Source organism: Mustela lutreola, chromosome 9, assembly GCF_030435805.1.
Source record: "Mustela lutreola isolate mMusLut2 chromosome 9, mMusLut2.pri, whole genome shotgun sequence".
Taxonomy (NCBI): Eukaryota; Metazoa; Chordata; class Mammalia; order Carnivora; family Mustelidae; genus Mustela; species Mustela lutreola.
This window is the reverse complement of record NC_081298.1, coordinates 70,159,776-70,177,538: the sequence shown is the minus strand read 5'-3', so window position 1 is coordinate 70,177,538 and position 17,763 is coordinate 70,159,776. Positions and strand designations below refer to the sequence as shown.

General features: G+C 50.9%; 1 protein-coding gene across 3 annotated transcripts in view; it reads right to left on the bottom strand.

The window, feature by feature from the left end:
* Positions 1 to 1,927: 1,927 nt before the first annotated feature.
* The window catches only part of CNNM4 (cyclin and CBS domain divalent metal cation transport mediator 4), a 37,415-nt gene continuing 21,579 nt past the window's right edge, over positions 1,928 to 17,763 (bottom strand). Inside the window, exons 2-9 of one of the 3 annotated variants that reach the window (XR_009344831.1) lie at positions 13,683 to 13,826; positions 13,185 to 13,319; positions 11,412 to 11,581; positions 11,017 to 11,113; positions 9,331 to 9,393; positions 4,831 to 5,012; positions 3,547 to 4,539; positions 1,928 to 2,549 (exon numbers count right to left, since the gene is read on the bottom strand). Coding sequence is in view for 2 of the 3 variants with exons in the window: in XM_059134648.1 (XP_058990631.1) it covers positions 4,342 to 4,539; positions 4,831 to 5,012; positions 9,331 to 9,393; positions 11,017 to 11,113; positions 11,412 to 11,581; positions 13,185 to 13,319; positions 13,683 to 13,826 (989 nt within the window). In the remaining variant the exon portion in view is untranslated. Of the gene's footprint in view, positions 4,540 to 4,830; positions 5,013 to 9,330; positions 9,394 to 11,016; positions 11,114 to 11,411; positions 11,582 to 13,184; positions 13,320 to 13,682; positions 13,827 to 17,763 lie in introns of all 3 variants that reach the window. The other 2 variants (XM_059134648.1, XM_059134649.1) reach the window with 2 other exon arrangements.

The window sequence follows — 17,763 nt, the reverse complement described above, 5'->3', positions numbered from 1 at the left end:
CAACTGGTTATTCATTTTTTTGGAGAAAATCTTTGGGTAGGACAACTGGATTGCACTTGGAAACACAAATGGTCATTTAAACTGTGATATCCAAAGTCAGAAAGAATCCAATAGGGCAAAGGTGCTCAAGGAGCAATTTTCTGTTAACAATAGAGGCCTCAACAGTACTTCTCTAGCTTCTTTCTTCATTGGCTCTGCATCATTATTTATCCTCCATCATGGGTAGTAATTGGATCAATGGGTGGTCATTGCATCAATGGAGACACATACCACTTGACCTTCAGTCCCTCATTGACCCACCCTGGGCCATTTTCCTTACTGTTCATTTGGTTCAAGACCTTTCCATATTTCATCTCAATACAATTCTTGAGTTTTAAACTCGTTTTAACTACTGTGACTTCACTGGCTAATTCCTGCTTATTTCTCAAGTCTGCAAGTGTCACTTACTCCAGCAGGTCTTCCTCAACCATCTTGACTAGGTTGGGTCATAGTTATGGGAGCTATGTGCTCTTCCTTAATAGCATCCAGTACTTACCTTTTTCTAAGACCCATTCACTCATTCATTCAACAAGTGTTTCCTGCAATGTACCGCATAACATTCTCATGCTGGGAGTATGCGGGAACGAGAAAGCCCCCTGCCCTGCCAGAGCTTTTGTTCTAGCCTGGGAACGACAATATACAAATCCTCATTTTAATATCCAATAATAAGCGCTATGGAGAAAAACAAAGCAAGATAAGGAAGAGGACAGAGGGAATGGGGCCATGCTGTTTTAAATGTGCTGATCAAGGAAGTCTTCTCCAAGGAGGTGACATTTGAACAGAAGCTTAGATGAAATGAGGGAGTGAGCCTCACAAAGACTTGGGAATAGAGTGTTCCATGTGGAAGAGACAGGAAATCAAAAGGTCCTAGTGTGACTGTCTCCCTCGGGGACTCTTCCTCACTATACTCTGTGGGGGTTGGTGGCACCTGGCATGTAGCAGGGGCTTACCCATGTGTGAAATATATGGTCAGATGAAATTTATTCTTGTGTCCACCTGCTTTTGCATCTGTTATTTTATCTGCAGTTTTCATTTTTCTCCCTAAGTGCATCCCTTTCATTAATCATTAGCCTCAGTTTGTCCACTCTGGTAAGCCTGGCTTACTTGGCCCCTGCCCCCAGCACACTCCATCACACACCGTAGGCACAGTACCTATGGGCACCGTGAAAGCGCACACAGCAGAAACCTCAAGAGTCGACACTGTGCAGTGACTCTCAGGTGTCCTCTTTAGGGGTTGAACTGTCCAACTTTGAGACTACCATGGGCTCATGAGCAAGGATGAGAAGGCAGCTGGATGTTATGAAACAACATGAAACTGTGGGATCAAGCTCCTTTCTCCTTCAGCCCCCGGGGGGAAAGAAGGGGCTGTCTTCCCCCTCTAACTGCCCCCCCCAGTACCTGCAGGCAGAAGACTAGGGTTATCCATTTTTACAAATTCCTAATTGCGGCAGCAGAGCACACTTATCCATCTTACAGCAACTGCCACTCTCTAACTCCTGGGACAACAGCCTTGATTATATGTATTTTGTAAATTTCATTTCTGCTTCCTGTTAAACAGTCCCAGAATACTTGCCCCTTGCCCTATCACAGGTTGACAGCCAACCACAGCCACCATCTCTCTTTTTTTTTTTTTTTTAAAGATTTTATATTTATTTACTTGAGAGAACAGTGGGAGAGAGCATGAACGAGGAGAAGGTTAGAGAGAGAAGCAGACTCCCCATGGAGCTGGGAGCCTGATGTGGGACTCGATCCCGGGACTCCAGGATCATGACCTGAGCCGAAGGCAGTCGTCCAACCAACTGAGCCACCCAGGCGTCCTGACCATCTCGATGATAGATACCGAATACCGACCGAACTCAAAACAGGCAAACTGTAGACTAACCAAGACTTCATATTTCATTTTTTATTACCAATCAAAAATAAATTCCATATATTGTTTAGCAAATATTATCACTGTCTTGTGACAAAAGACACAAGAGTCATAACAACAAAACTCCCCGAGAGTCAAACTCATAACAATGCCAAAATAAATCACAAAAATATACAAATTAAAATCTTATGCAAAATAAATATGAGTTATTCGCTATGGTGGCTGTGACTTGCCTACCCACTTGGAGGCCATCTGCGAAGGTCTCCCTGACGTGGGAAGACACGCAGGGGTGGGCCAGCTCCAGGGTACGGCTCGACCCAGGAACCAGAGGTTGGAATAGGAAGTGAAAAATTGCACTGGGAGAAGGAAGTCATGGGACCAGTAATATTTGGAAATAATTATGACCCTCTGCAAAAAGTGATTGTAAGTGGGGAAAGGGAGGGATTGAGGGCCCATGTGTTGGTAGTAACTGTGTGTGCAAAGAGGTAGCTGTGGAAGTGTGTGCACCTGCTCCTTTCACTTCGCACACTCACTTGGTTCAGGCCAATGCGCTCTGCTCCACCTGGCACTCAGGTCTCTCAGGAACACAGCTTTGCAAGCTCCCATGTGGACTCAGAAAGCAAGCTGCTCCTGTAGAAAACTGAGGGGTTTCCCCCCACAGGGAATAAAGGTCTGTTTTGTTTTTCTTTTTCTCATGACTGAGAACCCATGTCACTACCTTCTCTCCAGACTTTGAGGAATAAATTCTGTGACTAGGGGAGACTATAGAACTGGCCAGGGGCAAGCATACTTGGTGCAGACACTTCCTGGTCCCAAGAGTTAACATTTTCCAGGCGCCTGAAGAACAGAGTACTTGGGGTGACAGAAGTCACTATGAGAAAAGGGTCAATAAATACTACTTAGATGGAAGGTGTGCAGTCTCCCTCGCCTGATCTTGGGCCCCCAGCAACTGTTCCACCCGACAAAAGGGCCAGCATGGACCTTAGCCCCACAGGCTCCCCAACAGCGGCAAGCCTGGAACTATGCAGCAGGGCCTCATTCGCCCCAGGGAAAAGGAACTGGGGCAGAATTTCAAGTGGGGGCGGAGCTATAGCAAAGGCCAGGATGACAACTCAGGCTAGGATTACTAAGATGGGGGAAACAGGGCTGCCAGCTGTGTGCCTTTTAGGTGGAAACCTCCTTTCCTGGGTTTTTAAGTGTGTGAACAAGGTTGGGTAAGCCTCAGCCACAGAGGAAAGGGCATGAAGAATTTGCTTAGGTTGTCTTCCTATGTGTCCTGTTGTCCTCAATCCAAGAGGCAATGGGGTTTCAGGATGAGAAGTAGGGAGTCTGGAAAGAAGGACTTCATAGCTCAGTGACTGACACCTGACTTTCACTGTGGGGTGGGAAAGAGGATAGTCTTAACTGCTAACAACACAGATGCCCATGACCAGATTCCCTCCTGGAACTGAAAGGAATTATTTCAGACAAGTCACCCGTAATGTAGATGTTCTCCCACCTAGGGGGAAACCTTTGGTAAAAGTAAGGGCAGGGCCTGGGGAGCAGGGGTAAGCAATCTTAAAGGTGTAAGACCCTGCTTAACACGGAGTCAAATCAGTAGAGACAGGGGTGAGAGTCCTCAGCCTAGCCCAACTCACCAGGAGAGCCCATCAGCCGAGTTCTAGGAAATTCCAGGATCCAGCAGTTGACAGGAGTAGGTGTGCTCCTCTCTGTAGCTGGGAGTACCATGTCCCTCATCAGAGTTACCCAGAATCCCTCGGCCTCAGTGACGTCAGACAAGCCTCAGTGCACGCATCCAGCCAGTTGTTCTCAGCGCTATTTGGTTCTTTGCTTCCTGGAAGGAACTGTCTTCCTCCCAAGAAAAAAACCTTCCTCCAGCAGGCCTCTGGGATACCATCTTTGGAGGAGGAAGAGGAGGAGGAGGAGGAGGAAGAGGAAGGGGAAGAGGAGGAAAAGTAGGCTCCCTGAGACCGGGACGTAAGCCAGAAGGTCATGGTTGGGAGCAGATTATGGCTATTGCTTCCCGGGGTGAGAAACCCTACCCCTTTTAATTAAAGTTTTTGTGGAAAAAAAAAATTTTTTTTTGTTTTAAATAAAGTTCCTTAACCCTGTCTTCCCCTTCCCCATTCCTTTCCCCAAACAATATTTAAAAAGAGGAGCAATGAGCCTAGTTCAGAAATTCTCTCAGTAAAAAACAGCCTTGCTCGTGGTAGCTGGGCCACTGCCCTGCCAGTCCTGGGCTGGACAGCCGCTACTTCGGAGCTATTCAGAGGTCCCTGTCAGAGGCCAGAATTCCCCACATTCTGGGGGCCATGTGGCTGCTCCATTAGACAGGCTATCTGCACCCCTTCTGGCCTACAAGGCTCCCTATTTTCATGTGGGCCCACTGGGGAGACCCCCGCGGGGATGGCGGGAGGCCCCGGGCCCTCCTGTCAGATGGAGCTCTCATGGGAGGCTTTGTGCAGTAAAGAGTTGCGCTCATTGAGAAGAGTTGTGGTCTCATCTACCACAGGCAGCTCGGGCTTCCCGGCTAAGTTCTCCGTGCAAATGGTGCAGCCATCCAGAGGAAACTGAGGGCAGTTCTCCATGCGTGAGGCCAGCAGCCCATTCTGGTACTGTTGCCGGGTGATCTGCAGGAAGAAGGGGTGAGGTTCACAGAAAGCGGGGATGGAGGCAAGCCTTATGAGACCAGGGAAACGAGGCTGGCCAGGGCTGGGGCTGGGGGTCTGGAAGAGAGGATGTGCCCAGCTGGAGACTGTGAGGAACAAGAATAAGGAAGACACACGTCTCAGGTCTGGGCCTTCTGTGCCCTGTGTGGGGGGTGAAAGAAAGGAGCTGCTGATGCCCGAGGGTTAGTGATCCAAATGGCCGGGACGGGGAAGACCGTGCTGCCCAGAGGGAGAGACATAGGAAACACTCACCTTAATGTACTGGAGGTCCATGAGCGCCCGGACACTGAAGTCAGAGATGTACTGGCCCAGGACAGAGCTGCCGAACTGGTTGGCGCTGGCTGCCAGGGTGGCTGCGCTCGAGAGATCCGTGCGGTCCGGGTAACTGAGGGAGGCTGAGCGGCTGAGGGTGCTGGGGTGGGCCGGGGAGTGGTCTGTGGGGAGAGACACATGGTAAGGCCAGGGGGTTCCAGGGCCCCTCACAGGGGCCCCTCTTGTGCCCCAGTCACGCAGGTGTGGGGCCCCCACCAGAACGGAGCAGTTCTGAAGGACAGACAAGCTCCAACTGCAGAAGGTCTGGCCTCCTTAAAGCAAGTGAGTTAGTTTGTTTAGAGGGGTTGTGCAGTTAAGTATTAAAAAGCTTACCAAAGCAGAAAACCAAAACCAAAGACACAAAATCTATGTCTCCAGATCCCCTCATTTCCCCCGACAACTCATCAGTCAAGGGTGACACCATGATTATCCCTCACAGTGGACCAGACACTGTCCTTGTTCCTAAAGCAGCTTGTATCAAGGGACATATACTATACACTTTTACATTAAAAAGAACATAGAGTTTGTACCCTATGACGCATCCACACACACCTCTCAACATGATACCCTAGTCACATCTTAACATGCTTGTCTCAGGTCAGAAGTGTGCTCTGCAGGTGACCCACTCTGTATGGACCAGTCCTGCCCACTTGTGTCTGCCGGGCCCCCTGTCAGTCTGACAAGGGGGACGGGGCAGCAGGTTCCTCTCACAGGAGCCTAGAGCCCCAGGAGCGCCAGGCCTCCCACACCAGCCCGCGGTTCCCTCGGTTCCCTCAAGACCGATCCACATCCCCCTGCCCGGAGGCAAAGCCTGGGGGAGTGGGGGAGGTGCCTCTTCCCCCAGGGACAACAGGGCCTCCATGCAGCGCACTGTAAGAAACGGGACGACGCAACCACAAATGAGGAAGAGCAGCCTCCTTATTTTCAGAAAGGAACGGTACACAGACTGCATATCATTAGCTCTTATTTTTGAGAACACTTAGAAAACAGTGAAATGCACAAAGAAGTTAATCGTGAAGGCATGCTGGCTTCTTTTAAACAAACAGGAAGTGGACTAGGCTTATTTACTTAGTTGAGCACTAAGTTACTATCTACTAAGTTAGCTACTCCCACAAACAGTGAAGAGAGATGAACAAATGGTGAAGAGAGCAAACATCACGAGGCCAGGTGACTGAATGACCAATACAGCTTTAACTGAGTGAGACTGAACTGAGTAATACTCTGTCTTTGGGCTTCATTCCTAGAACTAGGAAAACATAGTCTGGATATCCCATGACTGGGCAGTATACGATCACTAGAAGATCACAAGTGTGTCACTTATCCCAACTTAAGTAATACCTCTGATTAAGTTCTAGAAAAGGAACACAAATACTATGAATATTACCTAATACGTCACATTCATCATTTGGATGATGATGGACTGCTTTTAACTAATACTTATGAACACTCCAGAATCTGAATTTAAAAATAACGTAAGTTAGTGACATGGCCTTTTAAAAACAGACACCCTAAAAAGACATACACCCAAATACGAAACCTTTGTTTCTGAACAATAGTATTATGATACCCCTTCATTTTCTTCCCTAAGATTTTATTTATTTTAGATAGAGAGAAACTGTGCTAGCAGGAGGGGCAGAGAGAGAGAGAATCTCAAGCAGACTCCATGCTGAGCATAGAGCCCAACAAGGACCTTGATCCCAGGACTCTGAGATCATGACCTGACCTGAAACCAGGTGCCAATCACTTAACCAACTCTGCAAACCAGGTACCCCAATACTGCTTAATTTTCTTAATTTTTTCCCTTTCCTCAATTTTCTAAATAAGCTATATTGCTGTTATGACTGAAACTGAACTATAAGGTGTGCCTGGCTGGCTTAGGCTGTGGAGCGTGTGACCCTTCATCTCCAGGTTGTGAGTTTGAGCCCATTAGGTGTAGATATTACTTGAAAACGAAAATCCAAAGCACCCTGGTGGCTTAGTTGGTTAAGATTCTGACTCTTTTTTTTTTTTTTTTTTTTTTAAAGATTTTTATTTATTTATTTGACAGAGAGAGATCACAAGTAGGCAGAGAGGCAGGCAGAGAGAGAGAGAGGAGGAAGCAGACTCCCCGCCGAGCAGAGAGCCCGATGCGGGACTCGATCCCAGGACCCTGAGATCATGACCTGAGCCGAAGGCAGCGGCTTAACCCACTGAGCCACCCAGGCACCCAAGATTCTGACTCTTGATTTTGGTTCAGATCATGATCTCAGGGTCATGCGATCAAGCCCCATGTCAGGCTCCATGCTGGGTATGGAGCCTGCTCAAGATTCTCTCTCTCCCTCTCCCAATGCTCCTCCCCTGCACTTGCTCATTTGCTCTCTCAAGAAAATAAAAGTTAACTGGGGCACCTGGGTGGCTCAGTCATTAGGTATCTGCCTTTGGCTCAGCTCATGATCTCAGAGTCCTGAGATCAAGCCCCAGCATCAGGCTCCCTGCTTGGCAGGAAGCCTGCTTCTCCCTCTTCCATTCCACCTGCTTGTGTTCCTCTTTCGCTGTGTCTCTATCAAATAAATAAATAAAACCTTAAAAAAAAAACAAAAATAGGGGCTCTTCTCTTGGGTGGCTCAGTGGGTTCAAGCCTCTGCCTTTGGCTGGGGTCATGATCTCAGGGTCCTGGGATCGAGCCCCGCATCAGGATCTCTGCTCGGTGGGGAGCCTGCTTCCCATCCTCTCCCTGCCTGCCTCTCTGCCTACTTGTGATCTCTGTCTTTCAAATAAATAAATAAAATTTAAAAAATAAAAAATAAAAAGATAATAAAAATATAAATTAATTAAACCTTAAAAAATAAAATTAAACAGAGTAATAAATGTGTAAAAAAGATAAGGGTTTTTTAACTTGGTAATTCCATTTCTGAAAGCATATCCTAAGGATATAATCTTAAACACAGAGAAAGTTTTTTCATAAAGAGGTTTACATCATGGTGTTATATAGAACACACACCACAAGGACTGTCCATAAGGGGAGATAACCAATGAAGGCACGTGTGCCTGGGGGAACACTTGGCTCCAACAAGAAAGTTGGATTTCTGCTCTTGTATTAGGTAAAAACAGCAGGACCCAACCCATGGATACATGAACCCCTCCCTGGTCAGTATGAAACAAGAGCAAGTGTGGAAGAGAGAAGGAGGCTGAGGTGTTGGCCAAGGAAAACCAACACGGTCCACCAACATCACCCACTCAAGTGCCGTTAGCAGCTTCCCACTGCCTCCCACTACCAGAAGCTGGCTGTCTGAAAGGGACAAGTGACTTCTAATTCACCTTTTTACTTTTTTTTTTTTTTAAAGAGAATCAAGAGAAAATTGTGCTTTGGTACAGTTGAGAGGGAGAAAAAAGCCAGCTGTACAAATATAAAATGGGAAATAACAGACTTTGGGGATAGGTTTTTAGGACTGTCAAAGGCCTCAGGAACTTCTTTAAGTTACACACTGAGACTAGAGCCCAAAGGCACTTGGCAATGCTCTTAACCTCCTCAGGGCTCAGCAGGCCAGCATTCTGATGGGGAGACCAGCACTTTCTGCCACCCTCTGCTGCCTCCATATAAGTGAGTCAACCAACACAGCTGCCAGCAATCCTGGGATAAGGCTCAGGAGTGTGATGTATCAAAGGCCAGAAACAGCATGTGGCATTGGGCCTTTTCCTCGATACTTTCCAACTGGAATGTCACATTTTAGTTGTAACCAAGAAAAAACAGAAATAAAAACTTAGCTCTAACCGAACATTCCCTACCTATTCTCTCATTGCCCTGACAAGTCTAAGAAGGGGCCACGCGTATTGTTCCCATTACACAAGGGGGAACAAAAGACTGAGAGGAAGTCAGCTCCTGGAATCCTGTTAACTAGCAAGTGCAGGGACAGCACTCAGGCAGTCTGCCCGGGCCGCACTTCTGATGCCTGGCGGTTGCCTCCCCTGACAGGCAGACACCCCAGCAACAGAATGAAGAGCAAAGTCTGGGAAGAAAGGAGGCAAGTTTTTTAAAGAAAGCTGATGGGATGACAAGGCATCCTGATGTCTGTGAGTGGCCTTAATCACAGGGGTGTGCAAAGGCTGGGGCTCACTTGGCCCAGCCAGAAGTAGTAACACTCCCTTCCCACTCCAGCTGTGTGTCTGTGTGTGCGTGCGCGCGCACGTTGTGTATGCATGTGTGTTCTCAAGGACTGAGGGATCTCTGGGGAAGCGCTTCCAGGACCAGGGCAAAGCACTCAGGGCCCGCTGCCAAGCAGAGCCGGTGCAAATCAGGCTAACCCACAAGCGTGAAGAGGTGGAATGGCCCAAAATGCGGGTGGGGAGGCCCAAAATCCGGGTGGGGAGCCCCAGCGGCTGCTGGGAGAGGTTAACAGAGCTGTGGTATGTGGGCTCAGGCAACAGGTGGCAGCACAAACTTCTCCAGCCATGCTGTGTTACCTGAGAGCCAGGACAGCAGGGAGTTCCGCTTGCCAGGCGGACACCCGACCTGGGTTGAAGGCACTGGAGCAAAAGAGGAGAAGGTCAGCGATGGGTAGGGTGAGGAGGCAGAACATGGACACACAGGAACAAGATGGTGAAGCAGATCTGTTGGGGGCTGGTATCCCTGGGAGGGGCATAGTGGACTCTTGACAGGGAGGGAGCTTAGGGCAGACCAATGAGCGCTGCTCAAAGAGGGGCAGAGGATCCCACAGTGAAGCCAGAGTGGCCCTCCCCACCCCTGGCTGAAGTCATCTCCTCTCCCTTTTGGCCAATCCAAGTGGAACCTGAGCGCTTCTAGCTCAAAGGATGGAGCTAAGGACCCAGACCCAACCTCTGAGGCATCACTGCAGAGAGAAAGTGCCTGGAAGAAATGTCCCACGACCATGTGCCCTCCTGGACAAGACTTTCCCCAGCTGGCTGGCAAGAGGTGCTCTTGGGAGGGGCTGAAAACTTCTCCCTAGGCCAGAGACATCCAGGCAGGGGTCCCCTGCTCCAAAACCCAGCTCTGGAGTCTTGTTTTCCCACTGCTTCCTCCTGGAGCCTGCTCATGCTGGGAGAGGGGCAGAGCTGCATCACACCAGCCAATAAGCTGAGCTATATCAATATACAGGGGGCCCTGGCCCCCTGCGCTCAGGGTCCTCTTTGTCAAAGGACAGCAACAGGCCTAACACAGAGGATCTCCACAAGCCACACACACCTCAGTGTGTGGCCTGTCCCCCAGCCACAAAGTGGATTACCACTTTCTGGCCTGCAGCAACCTGGGGCCCCACTCAAGGCTCAGAAGGGCCAGGCAACTAGCAAGGAGCTGATCTTCTAAGACTTGGGTCTTGCCTGCAGAGTGCCCACTCTAGCCATAAGGCCCCTCTGGCAAAGAAAGCCTGAGCGACCCAAGACTAGAGAAGCAGAAAGCACTAGGGTGGCCAGAGTGGCCCTTCCCTGGACTTCCCACAACTCTCTTGCAGGGTGTGTCCAGTCCCCTCTTTGCCCCAAATCCCTTTATGCCATCAGAACCAGCCCTTAACCAAAAGGCAGTGGCTAAGCCCCCTGAAAAGCCAAGCCCATCCACACCCTACCTGACAAACGGGCCCTGCCCTGACTCCCTGGATGCCCTCACTCCCCACCTCTATTCCCCTGCCCCAGTCTCTGTGAGTAAGACCCTGTAGCCTCCATCACCTGCCGTCTCTCACTCTTCCCGCTGCTATGACTACTTGCCCCAATGACCCAGTTGCTATGATACGTCCCGCTGCTCCAAGGCCATTCACGGCTTCTTGCTTCCTATCGCAACCAAATGCCAGCCACTTTCTGGGGCTCCCCAACATGTCCTTACTCCCCATGGTCCACCCCCTCCCACCCCTGGAGGCTCTGGTAGGCTGGTCTCACATCTCAGAACACGCTCTCAGCTCCCTACAGGCTTTGGCTCAGATTCCCCTTCCCGTCTCTTCTTCCCCACTCTTGGAATCCTGTCCGAAGGGACCAGGCCCTGCTCTTCCAGACCGCCTCCACTAGGCCCTGGCAGCTCTGGCCCTCATTGGCCTCCCTCTCCTCTGAGCCACCTGGATGGCCCTAGACTCTGGGGTACCAGACCAAGTCTCCCCCCAATTCAGATATGATGGAGAGCAGCATGGAGGCAGCCCAGCTACTCACCAGAGGTGGGCGAGGACAGGGCCATGGTCCCGTAGTAGGAGAAGGCACCTGTCTCAAACTTCATGTTCTCCTTCCCGGCCTCCACCTCCACCTTCCCCTGGAAGAACACAGGGTCAGGGTGACAAACAGCCTGAGAAGGAAAGCCCAACTGAGGGGAAAAAAGGACAAGGCAAAGGGAGAAGGGAGGGTGAGGAAGAGTCGGTTCCAGAGCCCTGAAGCACTCAGGTGCCCTGACCCAGAGGTTCAAGGGTGGCCTCTCGGAAGGAGGACAAGCAAAGGGGGAGCAGAGGCTCGGGGGCAGGCCGCACAGGAGAAAGCCCCGAATCCCCCAGCCAACTCAGCAGGTGAGGAGGTAGAGCGGGCACAGGAGGGCGGGTAGGGAGCAGGCCGGCCACCTGCAAGATGAGGATGAAGTAGTCCGCCGGCTTATTCCGGGTGTACAGGTAGTGGCGGATGTAGTATTTGTTGTGCTCATCAAACTTGAGTTCCTGAATGACATCTGGGTACTTGAGCAGCCGCAGCAGGATCTTCTCTGATATCAGAGAGGGGCTGAACTGGGGAACCTCTGTTGGAAGAAAGACGACAATTACTTCACAGGGGGCCTGGCTGGACAGCACCGGGAACACGGTCACTGTGCTTGCTTGCAGCCCAGGCCCTCCTTCCCCTCGGTTCCGCACCTCTGTGGGAAAGCAGCACCCCTTGGATCCAGACATGTCAGACTCAAGTCTGCCTGCCTAGGCTGGAATAGTGGCTCCCACACTGGGCACGCATGACCTTGGGCAAATTACCTAACCTGTGTCTCAGTTTCCTCATCTGTAAAATGGGGATTAAAAACTTCTTAGGAGTGCCTGGGTGGCTCAGTGGGTTAAGCCGCTGCCTTCGGCTTGGGTCATGATCTCAGGGTCCTGGGATCGAGTCCCACATCGGGCTCTCTGCTCAGCAGGGAGCCTGCTTCCTCCTCTCTCTCTGCCTGCCTCTCTGCCTGCTTGTGATCTCTCTCTGTCAAATAAATAAAAAAAAAAAATCTTAAAAAAAAAAAATTAAATTAAATTAAAAAAAAAATAAAAACTTCTTAGGGTTGGGGACCTGGGTGGCTCAATCAGTTGAGTGTCTGACTCTTGGTTTTGGCTCAGGTCACAATCTCAGGGTGGTAAGATCAAGCCTGCATCAGGCTCCACAGCCCACTTGAGAGTCTTTTCCTCCCACTCTTCACCCTCTGCCCCTCCCCTGCTTAGACTCTCTCCCTTTCTCAAATAAATAAAACTAAAAAAAAAAAATTCATAGGGTTGGGGCACCCGGCTGAGAGCATACAACTGGCAAGAGCATAGGACCCTTGATCTCAGGGTCGCAAGTTAGAGCCCACACTGGGTATAGAAACTCCTTAGAACAAAACAAAACCAAACAACAAAAAACAAAACACCTGGTAGGGTCATGGTGAGGTTAAATGATAGTACATGTAAAGCACTTAGACACATGCTTGACATATGGAAAGCGCTTATAAATGTTACCATCATTATTATCATTAGCACCATCATCAATGCCCTGGCAAGAAAAACAAAGAATTAACACCCTTTAGCAAGTGAGGGTTGGGAAGAGAGTCAGATTTGGAGGGAGGGAGGAACAGGCAGGAGCTTTTCAAAATCAATCACCCAAGTCCCCAAAGGGGTTTTGAATCAGGGGTGAGAGGAGAGGTATGTCAGTGATCTAGAGGTCAAGTCCTGCTGGCTTCAGCACATGCAGGCAGAGGGGAAGGGGGAGTGATGAGAACAGAGCTGGGTTCAGGTTATGAGTACATGAGCCAGACAAGTGCTGTGGGCCCACAACATGTGCAAGGGCTTCCTTCGCCCTCCTTCTCCCCAGCATCCAGGGGTCTGGGGAACCCCAGTGCCCACCTCGGGTACTCCTAATGGTTCTTTTTTTTATTTCGCCCTCCCCACTCGCGCGGTAGTTAGTTTCAGAACCCGAATGCTTCCTAGAATTTTGCAGTGACAACCCATCAACAGAGAAAACAAATCACCACAGGGAGCGCCCCAGGGATGGAGGGAAGCCACCTTGCCCCCTTTCAGAGGCAGCCACTTTCCCCTGCACCTTTCAAATAGCCAGAGGCCAAGAACTCCCCTCCATGACTGTATCCCACCAACACCTGAGGGCCCTCCTCTTGCTCTTACCCGTGGCCAGGAAGCGATGAGCAGCCAGAAGTAGCTGAGGTGAAATTTTCACCTTGAGTTCATTGTCAGCATCTTTGAAGGCTGAGAAGTCGCGTTTATTTTTCTCAGATACTCGTTTCCGGCTTCGATTGTCGGCTGTAAGAGAAAGAATCTAGAACTGAGAATTCGGTTCCCAGTGACTCGGGAACACACTAGAACCTGCACGCCAGCTCCCGGCTCTGCAGTCCCCTCTTCCACACACAAGCAGCACTGTCTGATTCAAGGCAGGCTCCCTGGCTCGATGCTGAGTCACGAAGGCCAGGGGGAGCAAAGATACTCTCCTCTCACCGATCTGAGCAACGTGCCGAACGCTCACCCTGGCCAGTGTGAGGCACCCAGTTCCTGGGCCTCAGGGCGCCGGGCCTCCCACATCCCTGCATTGTGTGGCCTTCCCACCTAAGGACACCTAGGCTGTGAGCAGGAAAAGGGTTCCAGGCCAATGGGAAGAATGGAACTCACTGTACATATCCGACTCGTCCAGGATCTCAGACTTGATGATCTCCTCAATGACGTCCTCCAGGGTGACCAGCCCCAGCACCTCGTAGAAGGGGTCACCTTCACCCTCGTTGTTCACCTTCTGCACGATGGCCAGGTGGGACTTCCCTTGGGGGATGATGCAATGAGTCAGAAAAAAGCAAAGGGCCCAGTCATGAGATGCCTCCACCAAAATATTAACACATTTAGGGTCATGAGTCACTGGGGTGGGGTCATGGGTGGTTTTTTCCCTTTTCTCTATTTCCTAAAGTTTCTGCTACAAACAGATGTTGCTTTTATGAAAAGGAAAACCAAAAGTACATTTTTAAATTTTAAGGCATTTCATCAAAGAGCTTTTGTTTCATTAGAATGAAAATGGCAAAGTCTTGGCGGCGCCTGAGTGGCTCAGTGGGCTAAGCCACTGACTTCGGCTCAGGTCATGATCTCAGGGTCCTGGGATTGAGCCCCGCATCGGGCTCTTTGCTCAGCAGGGAGCCTGCTTCCTCCTCTCTCTCTGCCTGCCTCTCTGCCTGCTTGTCATCTCTCTCTGTCAAATAAATAAATAAAATCTTTAAAAAAAAAAAAAAGAAAGAAAGAAAATGGCAAAGTCTCGCCTGGGTCTCCTGAAAGTCCTGGAGGAGGGAAAGACACACACTGACAAGCTGTGGACTATGGAGCGGTCGGTTGGAGACACGTGGGTGGCCAACTGGACATGGGTTCCTCTGATGGCCCACGCTGCCCATGGGGCCTCCAGGGCCACTCACATTCCTTCACCCTGCTCTCCTTGGTAAATGCCCCAGCATGTATCCAGGGCCATGATACTGCCCAAGGCAAAGGCTCTCAGTTCCCAAAAACCATTAACAAATTAGCCCAGGCTGTAATTAGGCCAGGCAAGTACTATAATTAGAGAAGGGCCACCTCTTCAACCTAAAGAAGAGAAAGTCAGAAGGCAGAGGGAGGGGAGGAGGGACCCTCCATAGAAGTTTGTTTGGGGGGGCACGGCAGGGCTTTCCAGGCCCTTGTTTTGGGTTTCTACCCTGTTCCTGTGCCCCTCGTCCCAGTGGGTGACAGGAGGGAGACAGCCAAGGCTTGGCCTGCACTGTAGTTCGGATGGGCTGTGTAGCCCACACAGGGACCCAGATTTGGAGCAGCCAAAGGGAGAAAGTCCTGGGCGAGCTGAGAAGGTCAAGCCAGGGTCTCCTGGGCAGCTTCCCCTTCACAACCCAGTCTGAGGGCCTCACTCAAAGGACTTCTCTGGAGAGGGCGTTTTCCAAGTCTCCAAGGCCACTCCAGATCCCCCAACCCCAGGATGTGCCCCTCAGAATTCCAGAGAGCTGCCAGTTCTCAGGACCAGCATTTAAAAAAATAAAATAACAAAGATATCGGAGTACGCCACATGTGATGGCGGATGGGGGGGGACTGTTTTGTGCAACTTTCACCATCACGTGTCAGTCACTGTGGTACACTCATCTCCAGCTCTGAGTTATGGTCAAAAAACTTTCAGCACCTTGCTCGAACTATGTACCCAGACCAGACCTAGACAGAACCGTGTCTAGACTCAAAGACTTCCTAGTGTCTTCTAGACAGGGGCTGATGAGAGCAAGTGTTCCGTCAAGGTCTTCCAGCAGGCCGCAGCCCCTCAGAGCCAGGACCCTGGGGGTCTGGCCCCCTAGGCCTCTCTGCCTGCTGGAGGCTGCCCACCCAGGAGTGCCTTCTGGAAAGAGAAATGATGCTCAGTCAGGAAGGAACCAGAGTTAAAACAAAGTCGCATTTACCATCTTCCAGACTGGGATGCTCTAAGACCAGTAACACCCGATGCTGGGGGAAGCAAGGGAAACAAGCATGCCCTCAGGTCCTCGGGTTGGTGGGCAGGTAAATGGGCGAACTTCAGGAGGCCAATTACGCAGCATGACTCAAAACCAAAGGTCCCTAACCTTGGACTCAGATATTCCACAGGTAGGAAGCTGGATATAATCGTCTCCAAAGCAGAAAAGGCACAGAAGCAAAGAGGTTTGGCAGAACCTTGTTTTTAACCACCTCAAACCAGAAACTACCCACATCAATAGCAATGGAGCAGGAGTCCTGCCACTGCTCCGGGGAGAAAGCAGCAGGGAACAGACAGACAGAATGTGGAATGAAGCCCAACACAGGCTGCTGGTGGAAGGGCGAGCAGGGGGACAGACTGCATGGTGTCTGCTGGACTGAGGGCTGGCAGGGTGGTGAACTGCCCTGAAATGCAGGGAAGAGTAACAGTGGTCACCTCCCAGGTTAAGCAGAGTTTGGGGGAGGGGCCCTTGTACCCTGTACGCTGTCCTCTCCTAATTCTGTTCTGTTTGATAGGCTCTATAATTTTTTTAATTGAGAAAAAATCAGGGAAAAAACATAATTAAGGGGAACAAACAAAGGGAGATTAGTGAGTGTCCAGGGTGAGCAAGGACCCTCTGTGCCTAAACCAGCATAGACCAAGTCCCAGGGAACAGGGTGCGTTGGAACGTGGCTCAGATAGCCAGTGGCTAGCTCAGAGCCTGGAAGTCAGAGTCCCCACATAGAAGGGACATAGCTTCAATAACCTGAGAAAAATGTCCTCCTCCCCACTGAACCTCCAACCAACCAAGGCTTACAACAAATCCCGACACAGTCACGGGTCACACTGGACCACACCAGGAAAGGCTGGTGGCTTCTCTAAAGGACAGAAACATCCGTCCTACAAAGGAAACACGTGGACTCCTTGACCCCAATCTTGGGGCTGCTCTCAGCCCTGGGGCCCTCTTTCTGAGGCTCCTTTGTGTGTGGTGTGAGGGGGGCAGGCGGGCGCCCTCCAGAGACAGGTAACTTGCAGGTGTACAGACCTGGAGCACCGCCCACAGTCACCCCAGCTCTGTGTGCTAAGCGCCCCGTGTGTGTGTGTGTGCGCGCGCGCGCGTGCCCACTGGTACTGACTGTGGCAGAGTCTCCTCCCTCCCAGAGAACCTTTCTTGCCAAGGTCAGCAGTGACCTCCAGTGGTGGGGTCTCAAGCTCGGGCTGCAGATTCTGACCAGGGGTCACTCTCTCCTGCTTCCTGGAAACGCTCCCTCTCCCTGGCTTCTAGCACACAGCTCTCCTGCTGCTCCACTGCCCTCTGAGGCTGCTGTTCCTCCCTGACCTCTATGTCAGAGGGTCCCAGGGTTCAGTTCTTGGACCTGTCCCTTGCCTCGTGACTTTAAACACAAACTGAATGTCAAGGTGTCTCAAACACTTGCGGTCCAGCCCTCTCCCGCACCCTCCAAACTCTGTACCCAACTGCCAGCTGACAGCTAGCTAGCTCCTCCCAGAAGCCCAACACCTTGAACTCCACATGGCCGAAATCAAGTTCCTGCCCTTCTTCCCCCCAGCCTTCCCCATCTCTGTCTGTTGGGTAGATAAGGCCATGGGGGAGTCAACTGTCCCTCCTCTCTTTCTCTATCCTTCTCCACCCAACCTTTCCATCAGATCCCCTCAGCTCTGCCCGCACCCGACAACCAGACTCCAGCTCTTCCAGGGGCCTCCACTGCTAGTCACATTCTGGGCCACATGCACCTCCTTCTCACCCAGACGGCTAAACGAGTCATCTCCCTGCTTTATCTTGGGCCCAGGTCAGCTCTCAACACAGCAGTAAGACGGGTGACGTCAGGTCACCTCATGTCTCACCAAGTCCCTCCAGTGGTTCCTGTCTCACCCCACGTAAAAGCCTCCTGCCCGAGTGGCCCGGCTGTCCAGAGCCCTTGGTGCTGACCATGTCCTATCTGTACTCCTCTCTCCAGTGCTCAAGTCAGCCACAAGGCCTCCTTGTTGTTCCTCATACCTGAGGCTGCTCCTTTTGCAGGGATCCCCCGGAGGGGGCCCCCTCGGTGAGGTCTACCCTGAGGGCCTCCGTGAAAAATGCGATCCTTCCTCCAGCGCCCTAACCCTGATCATGAACTCACCTAAAATATATGACATAATATGTTTATTCGTTGTATTTATTGTTTCTGACCCATCTTCTGCTAGATTTTGAGCGCATTACAGGAGGGGCTTTAGTCTGTGTCCTCAAAACTCAGAATGGTGGGC